The 15,119-nt window shown below is 38.8% G+C and overlaps 1 protein-coding gene across 2 annotated transcripts in view; it reads right to left on the minus strand.

Annotated features, from left to right (window-relative positions):
* Wdr47 (WD repeat domain 47) overlaps positions 1-15,119 on the minus strand; it is an 87,050-nt gene that overhangs the window by 34,611 nt on the left and 37,320 nt on the right. For both annotated transcript variants that reach the window (XM_070006183.1, XM_070006182.1), the window contains exons 6-8: positions 12,453-12,576; positions 5,817-5,995; positions 739-999 (exon numbers count right to left, since the gene is read on the minus strand). In XM_070006183.1, coding sequence (XP_069862284.1) covers positions 739-999; positions 5,817-5,995; positions 12,453-12,576 — 564 coding nt within the window. The remainder of the gene's footprint in view (positions 1-738; positions 1,000-5,816; positions 5,996-12,452; positions 12,577-15,119) is intronic.

Here is a 15,119-nt window from a genome sequence, read left to right on the forward strand (position 1 = left end):
ATTATTTGCTGAAAGAAGGAAACAAAAAAAGATAAATGCTAAAACTGGAGATCTGCAAGATTTTGTTTAAGAACAATGCAAAAAGCAGAACTGCCTTGGTAGTATATATGCAAAACAAAAAGAAAAATAAAAGGAAAATAAAGACTATACATGTAATCCCAGTGCTTGGGAAGTGGGGACAGGAGAAACAAATCTGAGACCAGGTTGGGCTATATAGCAAGTTTAAGGCCAGGCTGGGCTAAGTAAGACCCCATCTTAATAAATAAACAAATAAATACTGTAAAGAGACTTAGAAATTGATAGAATAGAATACAGGTAAACTAAAGAAGATTAGAAAAAAATGAGGAAGTAATGAGCTCTAAAAACTTTCATGTGTTGTGTTCCAATGAGAAGTTCATTTTTTTTTCTTTTCTTTTTTTATTTTTTTTCTTGTGGCTGGGGCTGGGGCTTGAATGCAGGGCCTGGGCACTGTCCCTGAGCTTTTTTACGTAAGACTAGCACTCTACTACTTGAGCCACAGCTCCACTTCTGGCTTTTTTGGTAGCTTAGTAGAGGTGAGTCTCACAGACTTTCCTGCCTGGGGTGAACCTTTGAACCATAATCTTCAGATCTCAGCCCCTTCAGTAGCTAGGAATACAGCCACGAACCACTGGCACCCATGTGAGAAGTTCAACTTTCTATCTTGTTGTTCATAGTAACAAATTAATAGTTTCAGGTTTTATAAAGTCAAGCACTTACATTTGGCTACCACAAGGAGGAGATTCCTCAAGAAAGGGTATGTGATTTGTTGATCCAGGATTACGAGGAGTACTTGTATGAATATTTGAAGCATCATGTGCTAATCTCTGACTAGAGTCTTGGGGTGGTGTAGCAAAACTAGTAATAGAAGAATTATTTGATCCATTGCTTTTGTTCCCATTACACTGCTGGTTGAGCACTGATACCTCATTACCAAGGTTATCCATTCCAATATTTAGTTCACCAAGCTTCTGAATGGACCTATCAAATAAAACACAAATAGTGGAAAATAAAAACTTTATTACATTCCTAATGTATTGAAATTAATGTTTAATAAATACATACACATGATATTTAGCAAAGTTAATGTTAAAAATTGCCAAAACCAAGATATAACCAGACACATAACCAAGACACGAAAGAAGATTGCCTCCTCCACCTCCCCCCCACTCCCCCCGCCCCAAGTACTGCACTGTAAAGGAGACAGGCATAAAAGTACCTTTTGCCAGCTTGGTGGCATGATTATAATCCTAGTACTGGGAAGCTAAAGCAACCATAAATTTGAGGCTAACCTAGACTGGATAGTAAGTTTAAGGCTAGGAGGGATACATAATAAGACTCTACCTCAAAAAAATAACTTTTATCATAAAAGCAGAAAAAAAACAGCACAAAGGCAGAAAATATAACTTTGGCTTAATTTTCAACTTAAAACTTAATTTGAACCAGGTGCCAGTGACTCACACCGGTAATCCTAGCTATTCAAGAGGCTGAGATATGAGGATCATGGTCTAAAGCCAGTCCAGAAAGGAAAGTCAGCGAGATTCTTATCTCCAATTAACGTCCGAAAAAGCCAGAAGTACAGCTGTAGCTCAAATGGTGGAATGCTTGCCTTGAGGAAAAAAAAAAAAAAAAAAAGCTCAGGGACAGCACCCAGACCCAGAGTTCAAGCCCCAGGATCAGCACACAAGAAGTAAAAAGTAAGTAAATGAAAAATAATCAAATCAATAAATTGCAGTACTTGTAAGCTAAGACAACAGGAAAACTAATAAAGTTAATCCATTAAAAATCCAGCACTTGTGTATGTTTAGCCTGTTTAGCCTGTGAACAGACTTTCAAACAAGTACAAAAAAATATCATCTTCTGGGCTGGGAATGTGGCTTAGTGGCAGAGTGCTTGCCTAGCATGCATGAGGCCCTCAGCATCACATAAACAGAAAAAGCTGGAAGTGGTGATGTGGCTCAAGTGGTAGAGCGCTAGTCTTAAGCTGAAGAGCTGAGGGTCAGTGCCAAGGCCCAGAGTTCAAGCCCCACAACTGACAAAAAAAAAATAATCTTCTGAAACTTAAAACTCATTCTTCTGTATGAGTTTTGAATATAAAAATCCCTAATATAGTTTCATGAGGACATTGACAACCTGTTCAAGTTGGCTCTAAGAATAAACCTAATCATTTCAAAACAAAAATAAAAATAAAAAATAAAAAGCGTACTGAGATCAAATACATTTAGGAAATATTGAGTGTTAGACAAATGAGCTTCCTTCCCATGGCTTAGAAAACTCCTCCTTCCCACAGCTTGGTATGTTCCTTTCCTAGGCAACACTAGGCCCATTTAGCAGAGGCAATAAATCAGCCTCCAACCCCCTTTACCTTGAGATGGCACTCGTCTGGGGCAGCTACCACCATATAAGGCAGAAAGATCCCCTCAAAGTGACCTTCAGGTCCCGGCAGCAGCAAGGCCCCTTATCTATTACTTGGGCAGCAGCCATCAACCCTAAATCACCATGATGAAGCCCATGGCTCTCATGTCCATACCAAAGTCTCTGAATCCTAGCCCCTTCTAGCCCCTCCTAGCCTCAGTAGGTTATATAGGTCACCCCAGAGAGTAGCTGGCACTTCTTTTTTTGTGAGAAGGAGTCTTGACAGTCCCTTTCCTGGCAATAAACCTTTTCTTTGTTCTTTGTATCTGGATGTCTGTGTGGTTTAGTAGTTTCAAGGCCTGCCCAGGCAGGCTTTGAACCGTGATCCTCAGATCTCAGCCACCTGAGTAGCTAGGATTACAGGCGTGAGCCACCAGTGCCTGGCTTTTCTATGGATTTCTATAACATGCTTTTTCCTTTAATATAATTTCAAACTAATCATCAAAGACCTTGAATAGGATACTTTAACAACAATATACTCTAAACTGAACCTAAATTATTTTATAACTTAAGTTTTATTAAAAAAACAAGAATAGACATTCTTCAATAGTTTAGCTTATTGTTAATGAGGATGTATCAACTACTATTAGGGTTCCAGAACTTTCTACTTCATCTTAAATCAATGCTAGGTATCTTCTATTGCTAAAAAATAAATTTGTGAAAGCCAAATTGCAACTATGCTTTTAGGGGTACAAAGAAGACATCCAAAAACCAGAAGTGGTAATTAGGATTAACTGAGAAGCTACAGAGTTGATCAGAGGTGGTAAGAAAACAAGCCCTAATTTGAATGTTCAGAGGCCCACTTAAACTGAGGTCATCACTATAAATACTCCTTGTGTGAAGATAGGATCAGTTTCAGGCTCCCTGACTTACACAACACTTAAAATGTCAAGCAGATGGCCTCCACTATTATTGGTCCAAGTAAAGAGAAAGAGTCACTGCAGTTGCCAAATCATCATCATGAAACCAACTTCATGGAGACTTCCCTTGAGCCAGAAACTCTTCTGCTTTTACAGGTATTAACTCATTTAATCTTTCCACCACTCCTTGTTCATTTAAATATGTTTATATATTCTGCTGGGTGCTAGTGGCTTATACCTGTTATCCTAGCTACTCACGATCTGCGGATTATGTTTCAAAGCCAGCCTAGGCGGAAAAATCCTCAAAACTCCATTTCAAGAAATATATATATATCTTGAAATGGATATATATATACTAAAAAAGAATATATTTTTTGGGGGGTCCGGTTGTGGGGCCTGAACTCTGGGCCTGGGCACTGTCCCTCAGCTCTTCAGCTCAAGGCTAGCGCTCTATCACTTGAGCCACAGTGCCAGTTCCGGCTTTTTTCTTTTTGCTTATGTGGTGCTGAGGAATCGAACCCAGGGCCTCAGGCATGCAAGGCAAGCGCTCTACCACTGAGCTACCTTCCCAGCCCCTCAAGGTATTTTTGTTGTTGTTCATCATGGGGCTTGAACTCAGGGCCTGGGCACTGTCCCTGAGCATTTTTACTCAAGGTTAGTGCTGAACCACCTTGAGCCACTTCCAGTTTCCTGGTGATTAACTGGAGGAAGTCAGAGTCTCATGGGCTTTCCTGCCCAAGCTGGCTTTGAACTATAATCCTCAGATCTCAGCCTTCCGAACAGCTAGGATTACAGGTGAGCCACCAGCACCTGGCTAATTCCAAAGTTTGTTGGTTTTGTTTTTTAATTGTATTTTGTTTTCTGTCTTTTCTTTTTTGGTACTGAGGATCGAAGCCGGGACATTGCATTTGCTAGGTAAGTGCTTTGCTACTGAGCTACATCCCAGCCCTCATCCCAAAGATTTTAACCAGCAAAATTAACCAGTAAAAATGACAGATGGGAGACATGGCCCATATGGTAGAGAGCTAGCCATGAGCAATCAAGTCAAGCAAGAGTATAAGACACTGAGTTCAAGCCCTGAAACTTGCAGAAACAAAAGTGTGTGGGTATGGTTTACTGATATATATATATATATATATACTTTATTTATTTTATTATTTTTTTTTTTGCCAGTCCTGGGGCTTGACCTCAGGACCTGGGCACTGTCCTTAAGCTTATTTTTGTTCAAGGCTAACACTCTACCACTTGAGCCACAACACCACTTCCAGCTTTTTCTGTTTATGTGGTAGTGAGGAATCAAACCGAGGGCCTTCAGACATGCTAGGCAAGCACTCTACTACTAAGCCATATTCCCAGTCCTGATTTACTAATTTTTAAACATACATATATAATATACTAATTTTAAGCATATAATACACATTATAGATATATTCCTTCTATAATTTAAAACAGTACAGTTAACGTTGTTTTGGAAGAATCATTTTAACATCGAATCCAAATGGTTTTGTTTTTCAGTTTTTCAGTGTTTTTTTTTTAATCTTGTCGGTTGTTGGTCTTGAACTTTGGGCCTCTGAGCTCTTCAGCTCAAGGCAAGCACTCTACCACTTGAGCCACAGTGCCACTCCAGTTTTCTGGGGGGTTATTGAAGATAAGAGTCTCACAGACTTTCCTGCCTGGGCTTGCTTTGAACCCAGATCCTCAGATCTCAGCCTCCTGAGTAGCTAGGATTACAAGCGTGAGCCACTGACACCCAACTTTTAAGTTTTTTAAAAAAACTGTTATTATAAAGGTGATGTACAGAGGGGTCACAGATACATAAGTCAGGTAACATTTCTTTTTGGACAATGTCATCCCTTCCCTTGCACTTCTCAGTTATTTATTTATTTGTTTGTTTGTTTAGTATGTAGTTCAGATTTCAGCCTCCTGATTAGCTAGGATTACAGGCATAAGTCACCAACACCTAGCTGCTTCTTTATTTTTTGAAATACTAGGTTGCCAGGATGTCCCAAACTTTAATTCCTAGCCTCAACTTATCTTCTTGTATCAGCCTCTAAATAACTGGGGCTATAAGCACTGATCACCAGACAGCAGCTAACTATGTAGGTTTATGCACTCACTACTGAAATTAACAGCTGCTTCTGGAAGGGCATGGGCTCCAGTGGTAGAGTACCTGATTAATAAGCATGAGTTCCTGAGTTCAAAAAGTGGGAGGAGGGAGGGAAGTTAACAACTACCAAAATAGTTCTTACAATGTGCCAGGTACTGTTTTAAGCAACTTACATTGATTTAACTCATTTAATCTTCAAAGCAACCTTGGGAAATAAACAGGCAAAAAGAAATCCAGTAACTTCCCCATAGCCCTCAGGCACACTAAATGACAGTTGTATCTACCTGAGTAAATGTAACTTGAGGATAGGGATGGGAGGAAGAATGTGGGGGGAAATGAAGGAAAGGGTGACACTGATCAAGTTGCATTGTACTCAGAAAATTCCTTCTATTTTAAAAAGTGACTAGAAGACCAACCTGTTAAGGAACTGTTCAGTAAGATTCTGCTGCTGGTCAGAACCGTCTTCCTGATTCACACCTCCTTCCAGCAACATCTGCTGGTATATCTGCCGCTGCTGTTCCTTCTGTTCTAAGTGTTGCTGATAGCGTAATCTTTGCCTGTAATATTCTTGAAACTGCTCAGTGGAATCTCGAAGCTAAAAATATTAGAAAAACAAGATATTTGAAAAAACTATTACTGAATATATAACAGTAACTTCTACAAATGCTGAATAAAAGATGACAGCTAGATATGTTTAACAGCTACAAAACAATAAGAATACCATTCTCTTTGAAAACTAACACAGTACCTATGAGACATAATATTCATAGAAATCAGCTAATTTGCTTTAGACCACTAAATAAATATATTAGCCAAAATGAATGGTTGGCCAACCCCAAATAAAAAATGCAAATTAATGACTCTCATGGGGACACAGAGAACATGTATGTAGATAAAGACGAAGCTGTCATTACTTGAATATAATACTTACTGAGAGACTGTATCAATATCTGATAAACAAAGGCCAGTGAATCATGCCTGAAATCCTAGCTACTTCAGAGATGGAGACTAGGGAAATTGGCGTTACCAGGCCAACCCTGGGCAAAAAGTTCATGAGAGCCCCCGTCTCAACCAATAGTTGGGTGCAGTGATGTGAACCTGTCACCTAGCTACACAGGGGGCTAAGAGGGAGATGTTCACAGTTCAAAACCAGCATGGGAAGAAAGTTCCTGAGGTACTCCCCCAACCACATCTCAGCAAAAAATGTCTAATATCATGGTGTACATCTATCATCTCACTAGGGGGAAGTACAAATAGGAGGATTGTGGTCCTGGCTGGCTCAGGCAAGACTTTATCTCAAAAATAACCATGGCAAAAACAACGGGAGGCATGGGCTCAAGCAGTAGAGTGTCTGACTAACAAGCATGAAACCCTGAGTTTAAACCTTACATACTTAGGGGCTGGGAAAGTGGCTCAGTGGTAGAATACTTGCCTTGCATGCATGAGGCCCTGGGTTTGATTCCTCAGCACCACATAAGCAGAAAAAGCCGGAAGTGGCACTGTGGCACAAGTGGTAGAGCACCAGCCTTGAACTGAAGAGCTGAGGTACAATGCCCAGGCTCAGAGTTCAGACCTCACGACCGACAAAATAATAATAATAATAAAAAGTAAACCTTATATGCTTAATAAAAGCCATTTAATGAGTAATGTTAACCTTGCAAAGAATACTTAATTTAAGCATGTAAATGGTCTGATAGCTTTCTATAGAGAGAAACATAAAATTTCCCTCAATAAAGCTTCAAATGTTCTTTCATAAGGAGTAAGATGGGTGTTAAATTGAGTAGTCTCAACATTTTCTCTTAGCCCTTGTAAAAGAAATATATAACATTCAGGACTGAGATTTATAGCGAATTCCATTATTAGCACAGAAACACTCTCCTGTCATACCCAAATCTGGTCTCGCTGCACAGGTTGTGTGCACTTGGCTAATCCTGGAACAAACTGACCACCATCTCTAAAATTAACCACCACTAACAATAAGCTTAGCCAAGAGTTTTCCACAGCTATCTAAGGTCCTTTCTCTTTTCTGGAAAATAGAAAATTTCCTTCTCTATTTCATAACTTACAGTAATAATTCTAAAAAAATTGTCCATACTTCAAATGTTAACTAAGGAAAAAAATAACATAAAATGTATCATTTTATCCATTCTGAGTGTACAATTCAGTGGTATTAGTTACACTCACAATATTGTGCAACCATCACCACTATATCCAAAACCTTTTCATCATTCCATACAGAAATTACAACTAACAATGTACTATGTGATTTTTTTTTTGTTTCTTTTGTATGTTCTTCTCCATGGTATAACTCCTGTTCCACTGCCCTGCATCTTGTATATACATTTTTCTAATTTGGGGAGAGGAAGGGAAATTACAAAATGCTGAAACAAGAATACAAGTTGTATATCTCATTAATACAGGTATTAATGAGATATACAAGACACTATGTTGAAAACAAAACTTTACAACTTGGGGGGAGGAGGAAAGGGAGGGAGGAGTTAGGGAAGTGGGGAGGGAAGGGCTGGTAGGGGGAAAACAAAGGAGGGAGTAACAATACTCGATAGGAAATGTACTCATTACCTTACTCATGTAACTGTAACCCCTCTGTACAGTATCTTTAAAATAAAAATATATATTAAAATACAATAAAAAAGAAATTATAACTATTCAGCAATAACTCCTATTTTCTTTTCCTTTTGGCCCCAGGTAATCTCTATTCTATTTCTGCATCTATGAATTAACCTATTCTACATATTTCATATAGGTGGAAATCATACATTTGTTCTTTTTAATCTGATTAGTTCATGCAGTCTGAGGTTTTCAGGGTTCATCCACTTTGGTTTTTTTCCTTGGATTTGTTTGTTCATTTTTATGCCAGTATTGGGGCTTGTACGCAGGGCCAGAGAGCTGATCCTTAGCTTTTTCTCTCAAGGCTGGCAATCTACCACTTGAGCCACAGTTTGACTTCTGGTTATCTGGTGGCTCACTGGAGATAAGAATTTCATGGACTTTCCTTCTGGACTGGCTTTGAACCATGATCCTAAGATCTCAGTCTCGAGTAACTAAGATTACAGGTATGAACCATTGGTGCTGGCTGGGTTCATCTACTTCATAGCATGTGTTAGAACATCATTACTTGTTATGGCTAAACAATATTCCATTGTGTATATATGCCACATTTTGTTTTTCCACTCTACCAGTAGACAAATAGATTATTTTCATCTTTGGCCATCATGAGCAATGCTGTTATATAAGTATGGTATAGAAATGCTTATCTCTGATCTTACTGTTTTGGGCTTATACCTATGGATGAAAACAATTGGTCATATAATAATTTTATGTTTTGAGTTTTGTTGTGTAGTACTGTGGTTTGAACTTTGGACCTCACATCTACCAGACAGGTCCTCTTACCATTGAGCCACATCTGCAGTCCTATGTTTAGCTCTTAAAGAACCAATCAAGGGGCTGGGAAGGTGGCTCAGTGGTAGAGCACTTGCCTTGCATGCTCGAGGCCCTGGGTTCGATTCCTCAGCACCACATAAAAAAAAAAGCCGGAAGTGGCGCTGTGGCTCAAGTGGTAGAGTGCTAGCCTTGAGCTGAAGAGCTGAGGGACAGTGCCCAGGCCCAGAGTTCAGGCCCCACGACCGGACCCAAAAAAAAAAAAAAAAAAAAAGAACCAATCAACCCTTTTCTACTTGTTTGTGGGGTTTTTTGTTTTGTGTGTGTATGTGAGGTGCTGGGGATAGACCTAGGATCTTGAAAATGCTAGTTACATTTTCCCTAACCCCTTCTAAAAAGTCTCTACAGTAACTGCACTGAACATTTTATATTCCAACCAGCAATTGTATAAGGATTCAAATTGCTTTATTTTTCTAAATTTGGTATTAATTGGAGATAAGTCTCACATACTTTCTGCCGAAGCTGGCTTCAAAGCATAATCTTCAAATCTCAGCCTCCAAGTTGGTAGGGCTACAGTCGTGAGCCACAGATGCAGTTCTTTTGCCCATTTTTAATTTGGATTGTCATTTTGTTGCTGAGTGGTAGGAGTTTTTATATAATTCTAGATTTTAAAGTTTACCAGGTTTGGGCTAGGAAGTTGGCTCAGTGGTAGAGCGCTTGCCTTGCATGCCTGAGGCCCTGGGTTTGATTCCTCAGCACCACATCAGCAAAAAGAAAAAAGCCAGAAATGGTGCTGTGGCTCAAGTAGTAGAGCGCTAGCCTTGAGTTGAAGAGCTGAGGGACAGTGCCCAGGCCCAGAGTTCAGGCCCCACAACCGGAACCCAAAAAAAAAAAAAAAAGTTTATCAGATTTAATTTATAAATACTTTGTAAATTGCCTTTTTTACTTCCTTAATAACATTTTTTGATCTACAAAAGCTTTTAATTTTGATGAAGTAAATTTATTTTTACTTCTTTTTGCTTGTACTTTTGGTGTCCCATTTCTGAATACATAATAAAAGCAGATTTTATGGTTTAGCCTTATAGACTAGTGACCCATTCTGAGTTAATTTTTGTATATGGTATGAGCTAGATATCCAGCTTTATTCTTTTCATATGGAAATCTAGTTGCTGCAGGTAAAGAGACTATTTTTAAAGAAACTATTGTTTCTCTCCTGAATGGATTGGCATCCTTGCAAAAATCAACTGACTCTCACAAGACAATATGGTGGAAATGATCTGTACAACTTGAAGAGGTTGGAGGGTAGAAGAATAGTGGGAGAAAAAATGAGGGAGGGGGTAACAAGTCCAACAAGAAATGTAATATAACCCTATATATATCATCTTGACAATAAAATTTAAATTTAAAAAATCAACTGACTATATGAAATTATTTCTACATGCTCTATTTTATTCCATTGTTTATGTATCTACCACACTTTCAGTACTATAGCTTTGTAACAAATTTAAAAATCATAAAATAAAGTCTCACAAATTTGTTCCTTTTCAAAACTGTTTGGCTATTTGGGGCATCTTGCAATTCCTTATGAACTTGAGCTTTAGATTTATTACTGTAAAAGAGACTGTAGATTGTGTGTGTGTGTGTGTGTGTGTGAGATACTGGGATCTGAACTAGGGCCCCTGCACTGAGTGGGCTATACAGCTTCAGTTGCAGTCAGCCTGCATTTCTCACACAGCTGAGATGACAGGCACACACCAGTACAGCAGGCTTTTCATTAATTGAGTGACAATCTCATTAAATTTTTGTCTAGGATAACATCAACCCATAATCCTCCAGATTGCTGCCTGCCCAGTAGCCAAAATTAAGCAGGCAGGATTACACAAAAAGACTCTGGAAGTTTTATAGGGAATACATTGTATCTGTAGATTATCCTAGGTAGTAATCACAATTTAACAAAGTTAACATTTCCTATTCATGAACACAGGACTTATTTCCTTTAAAGCCTCTAACATTTCTCTCAGCAATGTTCTGTAGTTTGCAGTGTAAAAGTCTTTATTTTTGTCAGTAGTGGGGCCTGAAATCTGGGCCTGGGCACCTGTCCCTCAGCTCTTCAGCTCAAGGCTAGTGCTCTATCTTTTGAACAAGGCTTTTTCTGCTTATGTGGTGCTGAGGAATCGAACCCAGGACCTCATGCATGCAAGGCAAGCACTCTACCACTGAGCCGCCTTCCCAGCCCCTATTCTGTTAATTTTTTGCTCAGCAAAACCTTATTAACCTTATGAGTTCTCGTAATTTTTTTTATGAGATCTTTAGGATTTTTCCTGAATAAGATCATGTCATCTGCAAAATGATAATTTTATCTCTTCTGGTTTGAATATCCTTTTATTTCTTTTCCTTGATTAACTGCTCTCATCAGAATTTCCAGTAAATGCTCAAGAGCATTTGTAGAAACTGGCATTGTGGTCTTTATTCTTTTTTTTTTTTTTGGGTCCAGTCGTGGGGCCTTAACTCTGGGCCTGGGTGCTGTCCCTCAGCTCTTCAGCTCAAGGCTAGCGCTCTACCACTTGAGCCACAGCGCCACTTCCGGCTTTTTTCTTTTTGCTTATGTGGTGCTGGGGAATCGAACCCAGGGCCTCAGGCATGCAAGGCAAGCGCTCTACCACTGAGCCACCTTCCCAGCCCTGTGGTCTTTATTCTTGATGTCAGGGAAAAAACTTCTAGTCACCACTTAACTATGTTAGCTGTGGGTATTTCATAAATGACCTTTACCATATTAAGGTTCCCTTTTATTCCTGGATTTCTGATATTTTTTTATCATTAGAGGGTATTAAATTTCATCAACTTTACCAACTGAGATGATCATATGGGTTTTTCTCCCTCATTGTATTATTCTGATATGTTACACTAATTTATCTTCTGTTGACTATTCCTTGAATCCTAAAATAAATCCCACCTAACCACAGTGCATAATCTTAATATACTATTGGATTTGCTGGTAATTTGTTGAGGAGATTTTTTTGCCTTTATATTCATAATGGCTACTGGCCGATAGTTTTCTTTTAATAGCTTCCTTCATCTGACCAGTAACAGGATGATGTTGCCCTCATAGAATTAGTTAAGAAGTATTCTTGCTCTCCTCTTTCTTTTTTTTGTGCTGGTCCTGGTTACTGTCCCTGAGCTTTTCTACTGAATGCTAGTGCTCTACCACTTGACCCACAGCTTCACTTCCAGCTTTTTGGTGGCTAACTGGAAATAAGAGTCTCACAGACTTTCCTGGCTAGGCTGGCTTCAAACCATGACCTCAGATCTCTGCCTCCTGAATAGCTAAGATTACAGGCATGAGCCATTGGTGGCCAGCTGCCTCTTTTCTTTTTTGGGAAGAGTGTGAAAAGAATTATTTTTACAGCCAAGAGCCCTGTGTGTGCTAGGCATGCTACATCTCCAGCCCAACCCTTAAAAGACTTACAAACCAATATGCATGGTATATTACCGATTCTTTGGGAAGAAGAAATGAGCCAATAATGAAGTCTAGATGTTCTCTTCCTACTCCCAAATTACAGAAAATTATTTAAAGGTTCTATACAGGCAAATACTATTATTTTTTTTGCCAAGAGAAAGGATTCTAAAAAACAACGAATAGTAGTAAATATTACCTCATTTTTTTCTTGCTTCTGTGTTCCTGGATTCTGTGTTCCATTTGCAGGCTCTTTTTCAGAAACTGAACTCTGGCTCAAGATTTCACTGCTAATAGGCCGCTGTGCCTCAACAGGTGTATCACTTTATCCAGAAAGGTGCCAAAAAGCAAGGAGGATGAAGGAAAATATATTTTAGTCAGAGAACTTTCAAGTATAAAAAAGTGAATGTTTATCCTAAGTGCTCACCAGGTGAACAGATTTTTTTTAGCCCAGATATATGTGTGTACCTGTGTGTGTATGTGTTTTAAAAAAAGGTCACATTAAATTGGGGGATTTTGACAGTGTACACCCACACACACATATTTATACACAGGGAATGACAGGAATGTAAAACAGATCCTGTTGGGGTTGTGTCTACTAATGGGAGGGGAGAGGGTGAACAGAGAGGGTGAAAGAGGACAGATATGGCGAATATACTTTATGTACATGTTTTACACTGGAAGAATCATTCTTACTGAGATTCATTTGGGAAGGAGGGAGAGGAATAAGAGAAAATGACAGAGGAGACAAGATATATAAAACTCTTCTGTTTAACTAATTGATGCTAACAACAACAACTAAAAGAAGGTTTTGACAGTAGTTATCAACCTTCTTTCTATTCTCTAAACCTGCAGCTCACAGCTGCTGGTGCATTCCTCCACCAGAACACGCTGGCTGCAAAAGGGACGGTCAGCCAGAGCTATTGGTCTCTAGGAGGTTATTTCAGAACCAAACTGGAGGCAAGAATAGTTTATAGAGAGCAAGGAAAAGGGTGACATTGTCCAAAAAGAAATGTACTCTTTACCTGACTTATGTAACTATAATTCCTCTTTACATCACCTTTATACTAACAATAAAAAATGTTTACACAAAAGAAAAAATGAAGAATAGTTTATATCCTGCTGGGTTTTAAACCTAGATGATTCTAATGTTTCCCCATACTTTGTATTTTTTTTTTACTTTCCTTTCTTCCCTCAACTACAAAAATAGTTTTTAAAAATAGAAAGTGATTTATAGAAAGGAGTTCTTTTTATTTTTTGTTTTTCTGTTTCTGGGGCTTGACTTCAGGGCCTAGACTCCTGGAGCTTTTTGCTCAAGGCTAGTGGATCTACCACTTTAGAGCCAAACTTCATTTTCTAGCTTTTTGGTGGTAACTGGAGATAAAAATCTCATTTCCTCCTGCCTGGGCCAGCCTTGAACCTCAATCCTCAGATCTCAGCCTTCTGAATCGCTAGGATTAGAACTGTGAGCCAGTAGCACCCAGCAAGGTTTATAAAGTTTTAAATTTTATTAAAAATATTTTATATTCTACATAAAAATAAAACATGCCGGGCACCAATGGCTCATGCCTATAACCCTAGCTACTCAGGAGGCTGAGATCTGAGGATCACAGTTCAAAGGAAAGTCCATGAGACTCTTATCTCCAATAAACTGCCAGAAAACTAGAAGTGGTCCTGTAGTTCAAGTGGTAGAGCACTTGTGTTGGGCTGAAATGCTCAGGGACAGCGCCCAGGCCCAGAGTTCAAGCCCCACAATTGACAAAACAAAACTCTGTCCAACATTTACATTGTATTAGGTGTTTTCTTTTGTTGGTACTGGTATTTGAACCATGTATGAGTTTCTCAAAAACATTCCAGATTATTCCTAATATTCTTCTAACATACTAACAACTTCTACTTTTACACCTACTCTAGTCAAAATTTTTAATAACTAATTTTCCCTGAAGACAATGAATACCAGACACTTATACATTTTATCTAATGGTTTAGAGACCCTGGGAACAATTACAAAACTAAATGATCTCTTCCTTTAAGAAATTTGAAAATGAACCCCAAGATATGGACACAAGTAGTTTTTCTTTCTTGCTATTGTTTTTTAACACATTTATAATGTACTGTGTGATTTTTTTTTTCCTTTGGTATGTTCTTCACCCAAGGTATAACCCCCATTTTCACTGTATTTGATTACGGTGCCCTCTATCTTGTATATACATTTTTCTAATTTGGGGAGGGGAAGGGAAATAACAAAAAGCTGAAATAAGGATACAGGTTGACCCACTGTAACAATAAGACACTATGTTGAAATGAACTTTAGAACTGGGGGGTGGGGGTTGGGGAGAGAAAGGATGATAGGGGAAAAACAAAGGAGGAGGTAACAATGCTCAATAGGAAACGTACTCATTACCTTACTCATGTAACTGTATACCTCTATATGGTATTTTTACAATAAAAAATAAAAAAAAGAAATTTGATTATAGTGGGGTGCAGATGGCTCACGTCTGTAATCCTAGCTAGTCATGAAGCTGAGATCTGAGGATCGTGGTTCAAAGCCAGCCTGGACAGGAAAGTCCCTAAGACTCTTCCAATTAACAGCACCTAGGCCTGAGTTCAAGTCCCATGATCCCCAAAATCCTTTTGATTATGAGGTATCCTTGTAACAGCCTCTGTAGGAAGGAGTACATAAGACATATCAAAATTCAGGTCTAGGGTTCAGGAAACAGCTGGACAGGCATCTTCAAAAAAGCTACGTTCTGCTGGATACTAGTGGCTCACATCTCTAATCCTAGCAACTGAGAAGGCTAAGATCTGAGGACTGCAGTTTGAAGCCAGCCTGAAACTATTTATCGCCAATTAATTATCAAAAAAG

Source organism: Dipodomys merriami, unplaced genomic scaffold, assembly GCF_024711535.1.
Source record: "Dipodomys merriami isolate MVZ:Mamm:240054 unplaced genomic scaffold, mDipMer1.0.p SCAF_7, whole genome shotgun sequence".
NCBI classification, from domain to species: Eukaryota; Metazoa; Chordata; class Mammalia; order Rodentia; family Heteromyidae; genus Dipodomys; species Dipodomys merriami.